Source organism: Gadus morhua, chromosome 8 (genome assembly GCF_902167405.1).
Source record: "Gadus morhua chromosome 8, gadMor3.0, whole genome shotgun sequence".
Taxonomy (NCBI): domain Eukaryota; kingdom Metazoa; phylum Chordata; class Actinopteri; order Gadiformes; family Gadidae; genus Gadus; species Gadus morhua.
Window position 1 is genome coordinate 17,928,754 of NC_044055.1, and position 16,200 is coordinate 17,944,953.

At 47.9% G+C, this 16,200-nt stretch overlaps 1 protein-coding gene across 1 annotated transcript in view; it reads right to left on the reverse strand.

Annotated features, from left to right (window-relative positions):
• Window positions 1-9,822, reverse strand: part of nyap2b (neuronal tyrosine-phosphorylated phosphoinositide-3-kinase adaptor 2b) — a 20,467-nt gene extending 10,645 nt beyond the window's left edge. The window contains exons 1-2 of the mRNA XM_030362896.1: window positions 8,837-9,822; window positions 5,416-5,617 (exon numbers count right to left, since the gene is read on the reverse strand). Of these exons, the coding sequence (XP_030218756.1) occupies window positions 5,416-5,594 (179 nt within the window). The 5' untranslated portion in view covers window positions 5,595-5,617; window positions 8,837-9,822. The remainder of the gene's footprint in view (window positions 1-5,415; window positions 5,618-8,836) is intronic.
• Between the last annotated feature and the right edge of the window lie 6,378 nt (window positions 9,823-16,200).

The following is a 16,200-nucleotide window of genomic DNA, read 5'->3' on the forward strand; positions in this document are numbered from 1 at the left end:
GTCCACTTCCTTTACAGATTGGCAGATCCTACTAAACTAAATTGCTCCCATACTGTTCCAAACGATCGTCGCTGTACTTTCTCTACTTCCCTAACACACTTTTCCCTTTAGAGACATATTCTCCAAATGATGCCAGACCATAATAACAACAGCAACAACACCATAGCAGACACTACATCACCGTTGCATGTCTGGACGTGTACGAATTAGGGTTTTATTACTCCCTTCACTGGCCACTTTCTTGGTTGAGGACTTCGAAGTCTGGCTGCAAATTAGATAATTATAATAGGCCTGTTCTGTTTCAGCAGAACCATCAGTGATGTCCATCAGTCATGGATATCAGTTAAGCCACACACAACCGTGTGTATGTGTGTGTGTGTGTGTGTGTGTCTGTGAGAGAGGGTAAGTGTGTGTGTGTTTGTGCTATCTGCTCACCAGACCAAATGTAATGGCAGAGTGGAAGTATATGCTATCACGGCCACGATTGATCCTTTCTAAACGGATGATTGTCCTGAATGGAGTGGTAATGATGTTTGAGGGCATGGTGGTTCTCTGTGTGTGTGTGTGTGTGTGTGTGTGTGTGTGTGTGTGTGTGTGTGTGTGTGTGTGTGTGTGTGTGTGTGTGTGTGTGTGTGTGTGTGTGTGTGTGTGTGTGTGTGTGTGATAGCGAAAGAGCTCTTCACTCTAGTTTACCGGATAAACTGATTTCCGCTGGTAACTGTAGACAAATTACTCTCAAATCTCCATCTCCTGCCATGTCTCGTCTTGGACCACATTTATCATGAAAGCATCTGGTTAGAAACCCTGCTTTATTTCCTGTAGCTCTGCAATCACTGTGGATGTGTGGTCATGTGCATATGAAAGAGCAGGTGTTAATTGAATGTGTGTGTTTGGGGGTGGGTGTTAATTTATATTAGTGTATACATTTAAGTGTGTGTGTTAATTTAATGTGGGTGTGTGTGTGGGTGGGTGTTCATTATATATTTAAGTGTGTATATATATATATTTAAGCTCGTAGGTGTGTTTATGTAAATGGCCATAAATGTATGGGAACATTTGTACGAGGCGCGTGTACCCCAATGTTATTGCTCATGTCTTTGTGTGCAGGTGAGAGAGAGAGAGAGGGAGAGAGCGAGCCTTGGCTGTGTGAGTTTGCTGACTCTCTCCCACCCAGCCAGCTGCTGAGCAGAAGGTGCTTGGTGGGAAGGGTTCATTGGTCCGGGGATTAACTTTGCCTAGCAACACCGCCAGTACCCATGGTAACCAGACACAAAATCTGCTTCCTCTCTCCACACAATAATAACAAACCGCACGTGCACATCCAGCCCCACCAGTGTTGTCTACAAACCGCTGCTTCCATTAGCTTTTCAAGGGGAAATGACCTACAACATCAAAAACACAACAAACATCCCTTTATGAATGTAAACATTACAGCACTGAGACACGGTTAGGCGGTTTCATTGTCATTTGTGTTTAAGGACAACCATGCCTTTAAAACGGAAAGAAGGTTCTTGAAACCTGAAACCTAAGGCGTAAACAATGGAAGCTGTCTTGCCGGTGGTGTTAACTCTCTTTCTCTCTCTCTCTCTTGGTCTCCCTCTCTCTCGTACACTGTGCATAGAATCTGTTTCCGCATAGAGTTGAACGAAGTTATGTGTGTTGTTATGAATTGTGTGCATGGAAAAGTGTGTGTGAAGGTGCATGCATGCGTATGTGTGTGTTTGTGTGTGTGTTTGTGCAAAGCTACAAAGTAACATATGCATCATGCAAGTGGCAATTGTAGACATAAGTTCCAGATCTGTTGTTTTTGCGTGGGCGTGTGGGTGTGAGTGTCTGTGTGTGCGAGACAGAAGTCACACAGACTGGGTTATTTATAGGATATTTGCCCAGTGATTGGCTAAGGGACAGAACACAGGTGCACTCGCAGGAGTCACTGTGACTTGTTGTTGGGCAGCTCTATGGTCTGCTCCCACTGTCATGTCATGTGACGGGAACCAAGCACAAACACAAACACACAGCCTGCCCCCCCACCCCCCCACCCCCACACACAAACACACTGTGGAGTGGAGGGAGAATCTGTGTGTGTGTGTCTGTGGATATTTAATGCTGATTTGTGAGCACACACATGTATGTGATTCTGCACATGCATTGATTTCAAGAATCTTGTATATATCTCTGAATGCACCTGTCTGCCATTGGGTAAAGTGTCTTTCAGATGCATGAAATCAAATAACAGAGAGAGAGCGAGAGAAACAGAGAGAGCGAGAAAGAGAGAGAGAGCGAGAGAGATAGAGAATGAGAAAGAGAGAAGGAAGGCAGAAAAGCCTGCCTTACTCAAACCCAATGCATTGATATGATTGGCCTAAAACCGTTCCAGCTGTCACCAGGCAGAACGCGTCTTCTGCCACTGAGTTCTACACATTTAATCTCAAACAAGGTTTTCTTTCCCTTCTTGATCCTGGACTTCTTGACACATTTGCTCTCTTTTTCTCTTCGCTGCAGTTCCCTGAGTTGATATCTCTCTTTCAGGCCAGCACGAAAGCCTGTTCACTTTTTTCATCCAAAGAAACTGATTCAACACTCAAAAAAGCCCCTCTCTCATGCATAGGAACACAAGCATGGACAAAGACGGCCATACACACACAAACACACACACACACGGTATATATCAGTATATCAGTTCCTACAAAATGGGTCGTCTTCGGTGACCTACTTGTGGGTCTCATCAAATATCCAGTCATTTTTTTTAGACTCTTCCTCCAGTGACTCTTAATTAATATTTTAGTTTTGGCCACAGCTGAGAGACACCGGAAGGATAGCAGGACATTATATTCATCTGACACTCCTCAGCTCTTGGTTTTACACAGAAAAAAACTGACTGTCTCGGAGGCAGGGACGATGCGTGTGCATGTGATGAAAGGATCAATTATAAATGCATGAAAGGGTAGAATTAATAATAACTGACTTTCTTTCAGACTTTAAAAATATAACGGAGAATGGTCAGTTGATCCGGATGTGATGGGCAACACACCTAATGTCTCCTCCGTGTCTTCATCGTCTTCATCAGCACCGCATGGCGGTCTGAAGAGGGAAGAGGAGCCCTTCCTATCCATTTGCTTCTTTTAACCACATCTGGTCACACTCAAAGCTCGGCATTAAAGTCACATTACAATAATCATCATATGCATGCAGCTTAAAACTCTCAGCAGCTGCTCTGATATCTGTCTACATGTGCGACACGCGAGTTGACCGGTTATTAAAGTGTTTGATAGCGTGGGACAGAGTTTACCATAAGCCTCTCAACCATAAACGTTTGTTTACCGTTTAAGGTCACTAAGGGGGTTGAGCCGCACTGTCGTGTGAGAAGGGAAAAGCCTCCTTAGCACTCAATACATTGACATAACGTAGTATGTAACCACCACTGAAAAGGTATAACGTGAATATGTTGCTAATACAACTGTTCCAAAAAAAAAGGAAAAGTATAACATCCTGCAAATGTTCATTCCCTTCAAACCCCTCTTCACATGGGGAATGATTTTCAAACGATAAAAGCGGCATGAATATCAATCCCTGAGCACTCTCTCGAGGCAGGCTGTACCCTGACACCGGCACCGCGCCGGAGACGCGCTCACACGTGAACATCAATCCCTGAGCAGGCAGCCCAGCCTCTCCTGGTTCACGCACCCCGCTCGGCTCACAAAGCGAGCACGCCGCGGCCACGTGCCCGCCACCACGCTGCCGGAACACGCCCCCCTATTGGTTCAGGCCTTCCTGGCGGCGCTCTGTGATTGGTTACAAATACTACAGAGGGCTCTCCCCGCTCTGGATCAGCAGGGAGGGGGCAGGGCCGGTGTGGCTCAATGAGGCCTGTGAGGAGGCTGCATGATCCCCCTCCCTGGTCAGCTGGGGATAACCAATAGTAGCGTTCATGATATACATCATACATATCTATAGTTTGAGTATATCAGAATGGTATTTCTCTTTGAGTTTATCATCCTGTTTATTATGTTGTTCTATTGCCTTGCATTGTTTTTGGTTTTTCCCTTGAGGTGAACCATGCACAGGTGTGAGTGTTCAGACCTCGTTGGGCTGTACCAAGTGGAGCTGAATGGAGAGGGGATCCAGCAGGGATCCTGTTTGTTGTTGATGCTTCTGAATGTTTTGTTTTGGTAAAGGATTGAATGCAAATGTATAAGTAAATGGTAATAAACAAATTCATTAATCATAGCATCAGTAGCTATGAAAGAGTAAGCAGGAGTTAAATGACAATACATTAAGGCACCCCTTAAGGATTAGGGATGGAGCAGGTCAACTTTTACATAGCGGAGAAGCTTAGTGTATGTGGGGCACCATATACAGCAGCGGGAAAGGCTGCCTGTTTGTTTGTTTTCCGTCTTTTCAGGGCTTGTTCTTTGAACATTGTTCCTTTTTGCCAATCACTCCACAGCGTAACCAGCTGCTCACTACCGGCCCACCACTGGGGCCTAACGTCACGTCCTACAAGGCCTCAGTTGTTTTGCTATATTCTAAAAGCAAGTTCAGAATGTTTTCCTTTGGACTTTATGTCCTCCAACCCCCCCCCCCCCCCCACACACACAATCTCATCAAACTCTGATTATGGAAAATAGAGCAGTGTCAACCTCTGTGCAAGGACAAGGTCCAAATAAATCTAAAAGGGAAAAAATAATTATCCTCCATAGAGTAGTGTGGGGGGGGGGGTGCCAGTCCACTGACAACCAAAAAAAGCATGCTGCCACTGGGACCCTTTGGCGACCCAGTTCTGAGCCACCTCCTCCTCCTCAAGCGAACCCATTCACTCCTCTCGGCCCACTTGGGGAGTGGAGAGGCAGGTAGGAGGCTCCGAGTCATAACATCACCACCATTCATAAGTACAGCACTTCTCTGGCACTATGACAGCCAAAGTCTAGAAAGGGCCGAATGGTTTTCATCAATGAACGTTGTAGACGAATCAAGTGTTTTATTGGCTTGGCGCTGATCACTGCTTAATAGGTTGCGCGATACGTGCTGGTTAGGCAAGCCGTGGAATATGGATTGAGTATGGATCGAGAATGGATTCATTTTTGTTGTTGCAGACTTTGCCCCGGGACATGCGAGGCATGTTCTGCAATGTCTTTTCGTCAGTGCATAATGGTATCTCTCCATCTATCCATCCCTTCCCCCCCTCCCTCATGCATTCTATCACTCCCTCTCTTCCACCCCCTCTCACCCATCTTCCTCAACACACACACACACACACACACACACACACACACACACACACACACACACACACACACACACACACACACACACACACACACACACACACACACACACACACACACACACACACCCCCCTTGGGGGCACTTCAGGGCCCTCCTCCCCCACCGGGTTGATCCCCCCCCCTCACTCACCTCTTAATGGCTTCCTCCTGTTTTCTCTTCTTGTCTTTCTTGTCCTGCAGGTAGCTCCTGTTTCGGTCATTCCTGGCGTGGTCCAGGTTCTGAGCCAGCAGGCCGCTGTAGGCTCTCAGGCCGCTCTCCTCGACATAGTGGAAAAAGCGCAGAGTTTCCTCCTGTCTGGAGCTCATCATTCTCCTCACTTAGCCACAGCATTCTGAGGAGACAGCACATAACACACCATGTTATTGGTTTTGATTGTTAGGATTAACATTCATTATGAATGATTGTATTATGGTAATGATGGTGATGATGGTGATTATTGTTATTATTATTAGTCGTAGTGGTAGTAATAATAGATGTACTTGAAGTACAAATAGAAGTAGTGGAAGAAGTATGGTAGTAGCAGTAGTAATAGTAGCATTATCAGATTGCATAAACCTTAACATTAGCGTTGGTTTTGAGGATATCTGTGAGCGCCGTTGCGATTCCGATGACGTCAATGACTACTCCCTTGACAGTGATTTTTTTCAAGGTCAGCCTTTCCGGCGTGTAAACTCTTAGTGGCTAGAGATTGCATCAGGCGCTGAGCCTCACACAGTGACTTTAAGCCATGTTGTTTTGCTCCTCTCTTGCTCTGTTGCTAAGGGGCACGTGGCTCCACCGAGGTCTACATACGTTTGGCATTGTGATGAGAATTGCATCATGTATGCTACCACCAAGTGTAATCACTTCCCCGGAGAACCATAACATCTCTCTCTCTCTCTCTCTCTCTCTCTCTCTCTCTCTCTCTCTCTCTCTCTCTCTCTCTCTCTCTCTCTCTCTCTCTCTCTCTCTCTCTCTCTCTCTCTCTCTCTCTCTCTCTCTCTCTCTCTCTCTCTCTCTCTCTCTCTCTCTCTCTCTCGTCACAACCCAATACTAACACTCACACACACATGCACGCACACACATGCACGCACACACACACGCGTGTAAATACGTGCTACTACTACTACGACTGGTGGTGCTGTAATTACTGCCTATACCAAGAGACACTTCAAAGAGTCTTCTTGATATGGAGGGGTATTAACCCTGTCTGTACTGATCCATGGTGAATACTCTAGTAGAAGACTGGGGGAGTCAGCCTATCGTGGCCTCTTATTCTGGGAGGCAGGGACTGCTTTTCCAAACCGTTGTATCTGATACTGATCTTTGAGTGGGGTCATGGTGACTTTGTGAGGAGGCAGCCTCACTACATGGAGTGGATCATTTACAGCACTGAAGAGAGTTTTATATTGTGCCCTAGTGTGCCGTACTGTTGGAGCATCTACATTAAGATCCCTTGTCTTACGGGTTTTGGTTGTCTGGGGATAGACCTTGAAGTGAATGTTGAAATTATTCCTAATGTTTGAACCTGAACGGTGTGGTTTCAAAGGTATGAGCCCACATCTGCATCATAATGTGTCAATAACATAGTTCAAAGCTGAAAGAGCTCTTTAATGCTATGTTTAGCTGTCACATTTTTTTTTTCCTGTTTTCAATTATAGCATGTCAGGCATCCAAAGAACAGTTTGGAATATTTCATCGGAGGAAAGATTCCCTCAAACATCAAATCCCTCAACCGTCTAAATCCCCTATTTTTTATTCACTTCAACCAAAATGATAATCTGTTAAAAATAGCGTTTGTAGCACCCGTGCACACCCAGAGACTAAGCTGCTAATAATGTGTGTACTCGTGTGTTTGCTTGTGCATCGAATGTGCACCATCTATATGTACATGTGCAATGCAAAAAGTGTGCATGTGATGTGCATGCTTCAACAATAGGGGTGGGTGGGGGAGATGGAGGGGGGTGGGGGGATGGGGGGGGGGGGGTGTTACTCTACACACGATGAAAGGTTTTTGTGGGGCTCTCTGGGCATGGTGATGGAGGAGGAGAAGCCTCTGTACGCACGTCTTTATGTAGGTCAGCGTTTTCAGATCCGCCTAAGACTCATGCTTGTTTACGTGTGAGAGTCAAGCATCGAGTGAGTGTGAGTATGTTGGAGCAAAAAGGGGGAGGGGGGTTTGGGGGCTATTCCCGCGTATGTGCGCGCGTGTGATGATCAGTGTAGTGTGTGAGTATTTTGGAAAGGGGGGGGGGGGGGGAGGCGGGTAGTTGAGGGAGGGAGTGGACTGGCATTGGAGGGCAGCCAGATGGAGATTTCAGGGCTATCAGAGAGAGAGAGAGAGAGAGAGAGAGAGAGAGAGAGAGAGAGAGAGAGAGAGAGAGAGAGAGAGAGAGAGAGAGAGAGAGAGAGAGAGAGAGAGAGAGAGAGAGAGAGAGAGAGAGAGAGAGAGACAGGGCATTGTTTGACCCGCCATCAGCATCCGTCCACCTCTGTGTCAGTCTGTGAATAACACAGCATGGCAGGCAGAGCTGGGTCATGGGGTTTATCTGCCTGCTCCACTCTGCTGCTGCTGCTGCTGTCAGGCCCGCTCAGTCACATTTTTTTAACATTGAGTTAGGAGAGCAGCGATAAGGGAGCTAGAGTTCAAACAAGGCAGCAGACATTTTCGGGTGTCAAGTGAATGCAGGGTTTTTCGCCGAAAATATCTTTATTGTTTTATTTATTTATTTATGTAGCCTTTTGGTGAGCGTTATCGTGAATGCACAGGTGCGCACGCTGGGATCTGAAGGTGTCCATAGGGGAGAAGCTGAGGAGGAGGAGGAGGTGGAGGACTCCATCGCTATAGCGGCGTGGAGGATGCAGAGGTAGCAAAGCTCCACAGTTCAAACACGGTTGGAGCTGAATTAAGCCTGTCTGCCTAATCCCTGTAAGCCTGCAGCAGTGCTGTCTGCACTGGAATCAGCTTGTTTATCTGGCTGTGTTCACACACGGGGCGCTGCGCCTGCTGAACAACATCAGATGTCAGGGGCTGATTTTCTGCCCTCAAACGTCCATCTTCCTACTCACTGACCCCGGATGACTCCAGCTGCAAGCGGTTACCAAACCGTGTTGCACTTTGATAATTAAGGCCTAAAAGACAACAACAACAAGGGGATTGTTTTTGCATTGATTGAAGTGGCACACCGTCTCGGTAACCCGGGCAACGGTGTCACGGGAGAAGGGCAGTGTGGACATTCTAGTGACACTGTGTCAGAAGAGATTGCCATGCTTACGTTGTAGTGACGACATGTGGAACGCACTTGAACACATACGTGCGTATGCGTGCACACATACACAGATGCACGTGCACGTATACACACACACACACACACACACACACACACACACACACACACACACACACACACACACAGTATTGACATCACTCAACTGTGGTCGGTGCAAGTTGGAGAGATAGGTGACATTTGTGTCCACATTTTTATAAACTCCAGCTATACAACTTGTATTTGCATTTGCACTTGTTTGCATGAAAACCCTGCAAGGCGTGATGTAGATGCATGATACTTACAAAGGGGCTGTGACCCAGCAGGCAGGCAGACAGTGCAGCGGGCGCGTGCGTTTGTCTGGCCCAGGTGAGTCCGGCAGGTGATCTGTGACTTGTCCTGGAGCACGGGTGCACTAATCCACTCCAATCCACACAGACGTCCATCCATGGTACGCGCCAGCTGCACGACTACCGTGTGTGGGGGCGGGGAGCTCCTGTTTCCTCCTCCCAAAAGTTAAAGGTGGCGACACGACAGGGGACGTCTGGAGACCCCCTCCTGCCCTGGATAGCGCGCTGAAGAGAGGTGACCCTCTCCGCCCCCCCTTCCGGTCTCCAGACGGGGACGGTGGACTCCGAGACCCACGACGCCCAGCTTGTTTCACCGCCGCTGCTCCACACATCTGCACATGATGGAGGCTGTTGCAGGGGGGGGTTGGTAGCGAGTGGGTGGATGGGGTGGTGGGCGGAAGTGCCAGGCACGCAGGGGGAAGCAGCAGCAGAAGAAGATGGAACCAGGCACACTGGCACCAATCGGATGGGTGCACGGCGCGGGCAGAAGGCACGGCGCGCTCAAACGCTAGAGCATCCTCCAGACGGAACTCCAAGCAACAACACTGTGCCGGTGCACAGAGCGAGCTCTTCTCCCCCCTCCCCTCCGCTCGCTCACACCGGCATTAGGTTGATCGGCACGACTTTCCCGCCCCAACGCATCTCTTCTCCAAGAGTCGGTGACGCTGTCACCTCCAGATGCAGATGCGCTCTACCTCTGTCTTTCGTCGCTTGTCACACCGGTGAGGGAAAAGAAAACAAGAAAAATTAATCCTAGTCCACAGTTTACTGAAGGCTGGAGGAGAGCAGTGAGCAAGTCTGTTTGTGTGTGTTTGACAAAGGTCTGCTGTCCCTCTCCCTCTCCGGCGCAGACCCAGGTCCGATCGCTGCGCTACAGCAGATGAGGCTGAGCTGGCAAACTCCAGATCACAACACAAAGAACACGCCCCCTGCCTACTGTAGCTGCCGTCCTCCCAGCAAATCCCCTGCCTTCCCCTCACCCCCTTACCCCCTCTCTTTCCCCCTCCCCCCTCTCTCTCTCTATCTCTCTCCTTGCATCTCGCTCTCTCTCTCTCTCCTCTCTCCCCCTCGTTTCCCCTCTGTTTAACCGCTCATACCCGAGTCTCTTTATCCTAAATTTGCCCTTTTATGTTTTTTCTTCTTTATTTCCTTTTTTTTTTGCACAGCAGCCAGCTGCCTTCCCAGCTCAGAGGGTTTTTATATTCTGGGTTCAGCACCACGGAGAGCTCTCCTCTCTCTTTCTCACGATTGAGTGCCGGGCGAGTTTAGAGGACATATTGTGTGTGTGTGTGTGTGTGTGTGTGTGTGTGTGTGTGTGTGTGTGTGTGTGTGTGTGTGTGTGTGTGTGTGTGTGTGTTTGTTTTTTTCATGTGCGTGCAAGAGTTTAACTGGATGGGCAACGGTGAGGGGGTTTGGGGGCTTGGGGGGCTGAGTGGAGCGATGCAGGGTTGGGGGAGGGGTGGTGTTGGTGGTGGTAGGAGCAGGAGGAGGAGTCATTGGGTTGCCAGGGTGTGACCTCATTAGGCACAGCCTCCTCTTCCCCTGGCAACCACAGCACCACCCTGTATCCCCCCTCCTCTGGTTCCCCAGCTCTCTCTCTCTCTCTCTCTCTCTCTCTCTCTCTCTCTCTCTCTCTCTCTCTCTCTCTCTCTCTCTCTCTCTCCCCCTCTCTCTCTCTCTCTCTCTCTCTCCCTCTCCCTCTCTCTCTCTCCCTCTCTCTCCCTCTCACCCTATTCGCTCTCTTTCTCACAGCTCGTAAACAAGAGCATGACAACAAGCAAAACACTTGCAGTCAATGCGCTGTGCTGTCTCAAGTGCATTCTCTACTTGCACACTACCCCAAACAAAGCATCAGGAAACAAAGGGGAGAGGAACAACAAACATTTAAACCTAAATACATTAAAAAAGAAGGAGAAGGAGAAGGGACCACAGTGCTATGCTCACACACACACACACACACACACAAAAACAATGCAAATACAGACACACACACACACACACACAATACATACTGGTGCAAGCAGACACACACAAATGCACTATGTTCACAAACACTCACACACAATACAGTTACAGGCGCAAGGAGCTCAAACACTCAAACACAAATGCACACTGTACACCAGCACACATGCACACACAAGCACCTGCACACCAAGTGACGTACACACTAGTACTCATGCACGCTGCACACGCACACCAGCACATGCATACACACACTCGCAAACAAGCACATACACACACAAACCCAGGCACACACACACACACACACACACTATATCAAACGCATAAACCAAATGCTGAATTGATGAGAGGCACAAATTCCCCCCAGAGGGCAAAGAGATGAAGAGCAGATTAAAGCAGGGGGTCAGAGTGGAGAGTTGAACTCCAGTTGTGCGTTTGTCAGGAAGGGTAGCCGGGAGAGGGGGGGAGCTAGGTGTGGGCGGCTTGGGACGTGAGTGTGTGTGTGTGTGTGTGTGGGTGGGTTGGTGTCTGGCTGGGGGGGGAGGCAGTCATTGCAGTAGCAGCTCCTGTACATTATTATTTCCACCCCCTCCTGACTGGGGTATCGGGTATCTGTTTCAGCTGTGCCGGGGTTGTTTACGCGCTGGGGGCCCACTGTACACAGACTGGAGGGGGGGTTGGGTTTATGGGCAGGGCTTGAGTTTGTACTGGGCAGAGGGTGGTGTGGGTGGGGGGGGCGGAGTGCTAGATCGGGGGGGGGGGGGGGGGGGGGATTAACACCGTGGACACAAAGGGATTAGGGAGCAGGGGTCTGTTGTTTTCCTCAACCCTCCCCGCCCTTTCCCCTCCCCCCCCCCCCCCCCTGCCACCACCAAAACCACCACCCCCATTCTCCCCTCCACTTCCTCCTGCTTCTCTCCACTCCATCTCATGCATGTTCTTCCCATCTGCTAAACTATTCATTACAATTACGATTCGGAAAAACAAAATTCTAATTCTCTACAGTGTGTGTGTGCATTTGTGTGCGTTTGTGTGTGCTTGTGTGTGTGCGTCAATGTGCACAAGCGTGCAAGCAAGCCGTGTGCGTATCAGAGCCGCTTAAACATGCCAGGGTGGGTTTGATGGGAAGGGGAGGGGACAGCCCCCAAAAAAGCAGCAGCAGCAGCCAACAGAACGGTTCAGGCAGGGCTGGGAGCCGACCACAGCGCTGGAATGTGAACAAATGCCTGTCAAAGAAAACAAATGCCGATAAAACAAAGCGACCATAACGTTGCCATGCTTAGGCGCATGTAGCATGTCGTGTATCTATGACTGCAAAGGATTCATGCATTGTAATGATGGCGCCGGCCGGCTGCATCCACGCCTCAGGCATCGGCAGGGCCTCGGGCAACACATGCAACCGGCGTCTTACGGTACATATGGTGTGAAGCGTCAAGTGGCCTCCTACTGACGGAGCTCAAATGCACGGTCAAGAGGTACTACTTTGGTTGGCCCATTGTGCCGGCTGTGGTCGACCGGCCACACACAAAGGAGGGCACTTCAACCACATCAGTTCAGTGCCTGCCTTGACAGACACACACATGAATGCACACATGGGCATGCACACACACACACACACACACACACACACACACACACACACACACACACACACACACACACACACACACACACACACACACACACACCCACATGCTTGCACAGACACACAGTCACATACATGAACAATGGCTGGGTTTGACCTATGTCTGCAGTATATGTGTGCAACCTCAAAAAGAAGCATTTAGATCCCATCAGAGGTCAGTGAACACAGACAGTACGGGTATCTGCGGGGTGAATGGGTTGAGTAAACGCTGAAGAACTGTGTAATACACTCCATAACATGCACACAAGCGGCAACAGTGAAGACACACACACACAAACACACACACACAGGCGCACACAATGTTTTAATAAGGTTGAACTTATTGGCAAACATTGTTGGTTTGTCTTTGAAGAGAAGTGTGCATGAAAGAATGCATGGTCTATAATGCATGCATGCATGCAATTATTTGGCCAGTCCAATCTGTACCAAATATCTACAAGCTACATTCATTCCAGCCATGGTTGAACTTCCCCCTTTGTCCTTATAGAAAATTCAACAGAATATTAATTGTTTGGCCTCGTTCCAATCCCTCTTGTATTTTGACCTTTAATATCAACTAAACAGGACATTGACATTTGCTGTGTTTAAATGTTGGCAGTTGTACCATCCTATTTAGGCTGTTGTTTCTTGTATATTGGTGTGTCCAGTGTGTAAAGTGTGTGTGTGTGTGTGTGTGTGTGTGTGTGTGTGTGTGTGTGTGTGTGTGTGTGTGTGTGTGTGTGTGTGTGTGCATCCAGACACCAGCGGGCGGCTGGTACCTTTCTGGCATCTGGTTTCCCTTGCTCCATCTGCGGATGAATGTGTGGCTCACGGATCGGACTCTACGCCCATGAGAAGTGGCACCAGCGGCAACGTCGTTGACCCCCCCCCCCCCTCCCGGACCCCTGGAGCAAGCGTCATCATCGGACACGATAGACAGCTAAGAGAGCGTGTGTGTTTCTGTGTACCTCTGTGGCTACCACAACTCAATTATCCCTCTGGGTTAAACAGCATATTTATCTATGTATATCTGTCAATGGTTATCTGATTGTGTCTACTCAGTGCATTCAAGCCTGTAATGATGATGGCGAATTGACCGGCTGTAACTGGCTAACAAGGTCCATAATAACCATTTAACCAATCAATCGAACCCGCTGGAGCGAGGTCCACAACACTTGTGTTGGGAAGAATAGAAAGGGAATACATATTGTACTGCACACTTTAACATGAACATATCTTTGAGCACGTTTGACAAAAGTGAATAAAATGTCATGTATTATTAGTGTGGTTGCAAAGCAAGCCACACTACTGTTATTTCTTACCTCCTTCAGATTTTAAGGGATCAACACCAAACCACTAATGCAAGCCACACTATTGTTATGTCTTATCTCCTTCAGATTTTAAGGGATCAACACCAAACCACTAACAAAAAGTCTAAAATATATCTGCGCAGTTTGCGTCTATAGACCAAACATTGTATACTTCCTTTTTAAATCAACCACTCCAAACACGAAAACCTGCAAGTTGCAAAATTGAATAAATATAGGGAAACCGGAATTAAGGAGGTCTTCAAAGGTTTGGTACAGCATTTACCATAGGTGGCGCTATAACGCGCGGTACAAACCTCCACAATCAATTTACTCAATCACCAGTCTGTTTCAAAGTGGCCCAGGGACTTGATACTGAGCGTGCTTTCTCATTTATTTTGTCATTTTGTAACATTCATATAATAATATATCAAAATTCTTACTCTTGTAACATTTTACAATAAGGGAGCAAAGATTATTGAATTAATAACTATTATTAATTATGAAATAATGTACAGATTTTTTAATAATCAATAAATGAATACCCTAATAAACATAAACACCATAACCTGAGTTAGTGTCTTTTTACCTTTAATGTGCATTTGAAAAAGACAACTCTTGAATGTTGAATCCTAGGCCTTTAATCTTGAATTTTCGAAAGTTTCAAAGAAGTGTGCACTTGGATATGGACCACTCAAGTGCTGAATTGTCCGTATGAATCACTGCATATCAGAAATACTTCATACAGATTGATATCGGTTTTATCATTGGGTCGTATTTGGTGGTGAGGAAGAGGAAGGTGCTGGCAGAACTACCAGTGAAGATGGTGGAGCCAGAAGATGTCAGACTCTCATTAAACATTCAGCATGGCTTACTTCCACCCGCGCTCCTCCCTGCTGGAGACAAGTGGAGCGTAAAGCATCCCCCGTCTCCATGGTCACCCCTATGCAGACACCTGACAGCCCCATGTTTAATCATGCAACTAGCACACGCATGCCCACACACACATGGCACCACCAAATGCACACAAACATACATGTATGCATGCACGCACACACTGACTCATTCCCCCACAGGCCCACACACGACCAGGCATGTACGTTGCAGACAATTCAATACCATACAAACACACACCCACACCCTCATGTACGCTGATCACACACTCAGCCACAGCACAACAACATGCATAAACACAGACACAGGCATACGTGCACACATATATACACACACACACCCTGGATGTTTTGCACATTTAGTTACCCAGCTTTAGAGTTTATATAACATTGTAAAGCATAAGGTGTGTATAATACACATTCCTTTTTACATACATGTTATCTGAAATTAATCTAAATATGTGCCATGTGGCTGGTATATTACATCGGTGCAGGAATCCACCATGCATACTGATTAACATCAGACTGTCACACCATGGGCCAGGGCACGGTGCTCTTGTTTCCATCACTGTCGTGATTTAAATCCTGGTTGAGGTTCCCTCCGAGTGCAGCATGTTCCGTGCTTTGGAGACGAACGCTGAGTTCCCTGGGACGGCGCGACCCAGCTGGGGGCTGTGTTCCCCAGCACCGGTCTGGGTGATCAAGCCATCACAGCCGTCTCTCCTGGCTTCACTCAAACATCTCTCACCAATAGCATTTGTCACAATGATTTTGTTTGGCCGTTTCCGCCTAAGAGCCTTTTGTGCGAGTTTACACACTTACACAATAGCACTATAGCACTTTGGTCTTTGTGATGAGACATTTAGTGAAGTTAGTTTTATCTGTCCACAAACTTGGTACTGATGCAACATGCACTTATTCAGAAAGACAATAGTGTGACTCTGCTAAGTTGGCATACATACACAAGCTCAATGCTCTTTGCCTTGCAGTATTGTCCTTTGGATCAAGCTTCCGCTTCCCCTTATTTACCGCCAATTTGTGCCCTGTGGGACGTCAAGCTGAGACATGCCTGTCCAGCCCCCTCTCTTTACACACACACACACACACACACACACACACACACACACACACACACCCATGCCACCAGGGACGTGGTGAAAATGGGGGGAGTGGGTTTAGTGAAGAGTGTAATCTCCTAAACAGTCAGTTGAGGGCCCCAAAGGGGGCTAAAGCCCCTTTAAATCCCTGATTTAGAGGGTCACACCTGATGGTATGAAGTCCCACGCAGATGGTGTACTGGTAAACCCATAGAGTCAGAGGAAGGAGCAGGATATGGAAACACACTTAACCACTAACAACAACACCACCACCACCCCCTGCCCCACATCACCTCCACCCCTCCTTAGAACCTCTACCAGAATCAACACCAGCAGCACCTCCGACCCCTCCTGTGTACTCCGTCAGGATCAAAACCATCACACCCTCACCCTACTGTATACCTCAACCTCCATCACCACCACCTCCAACTGTGTA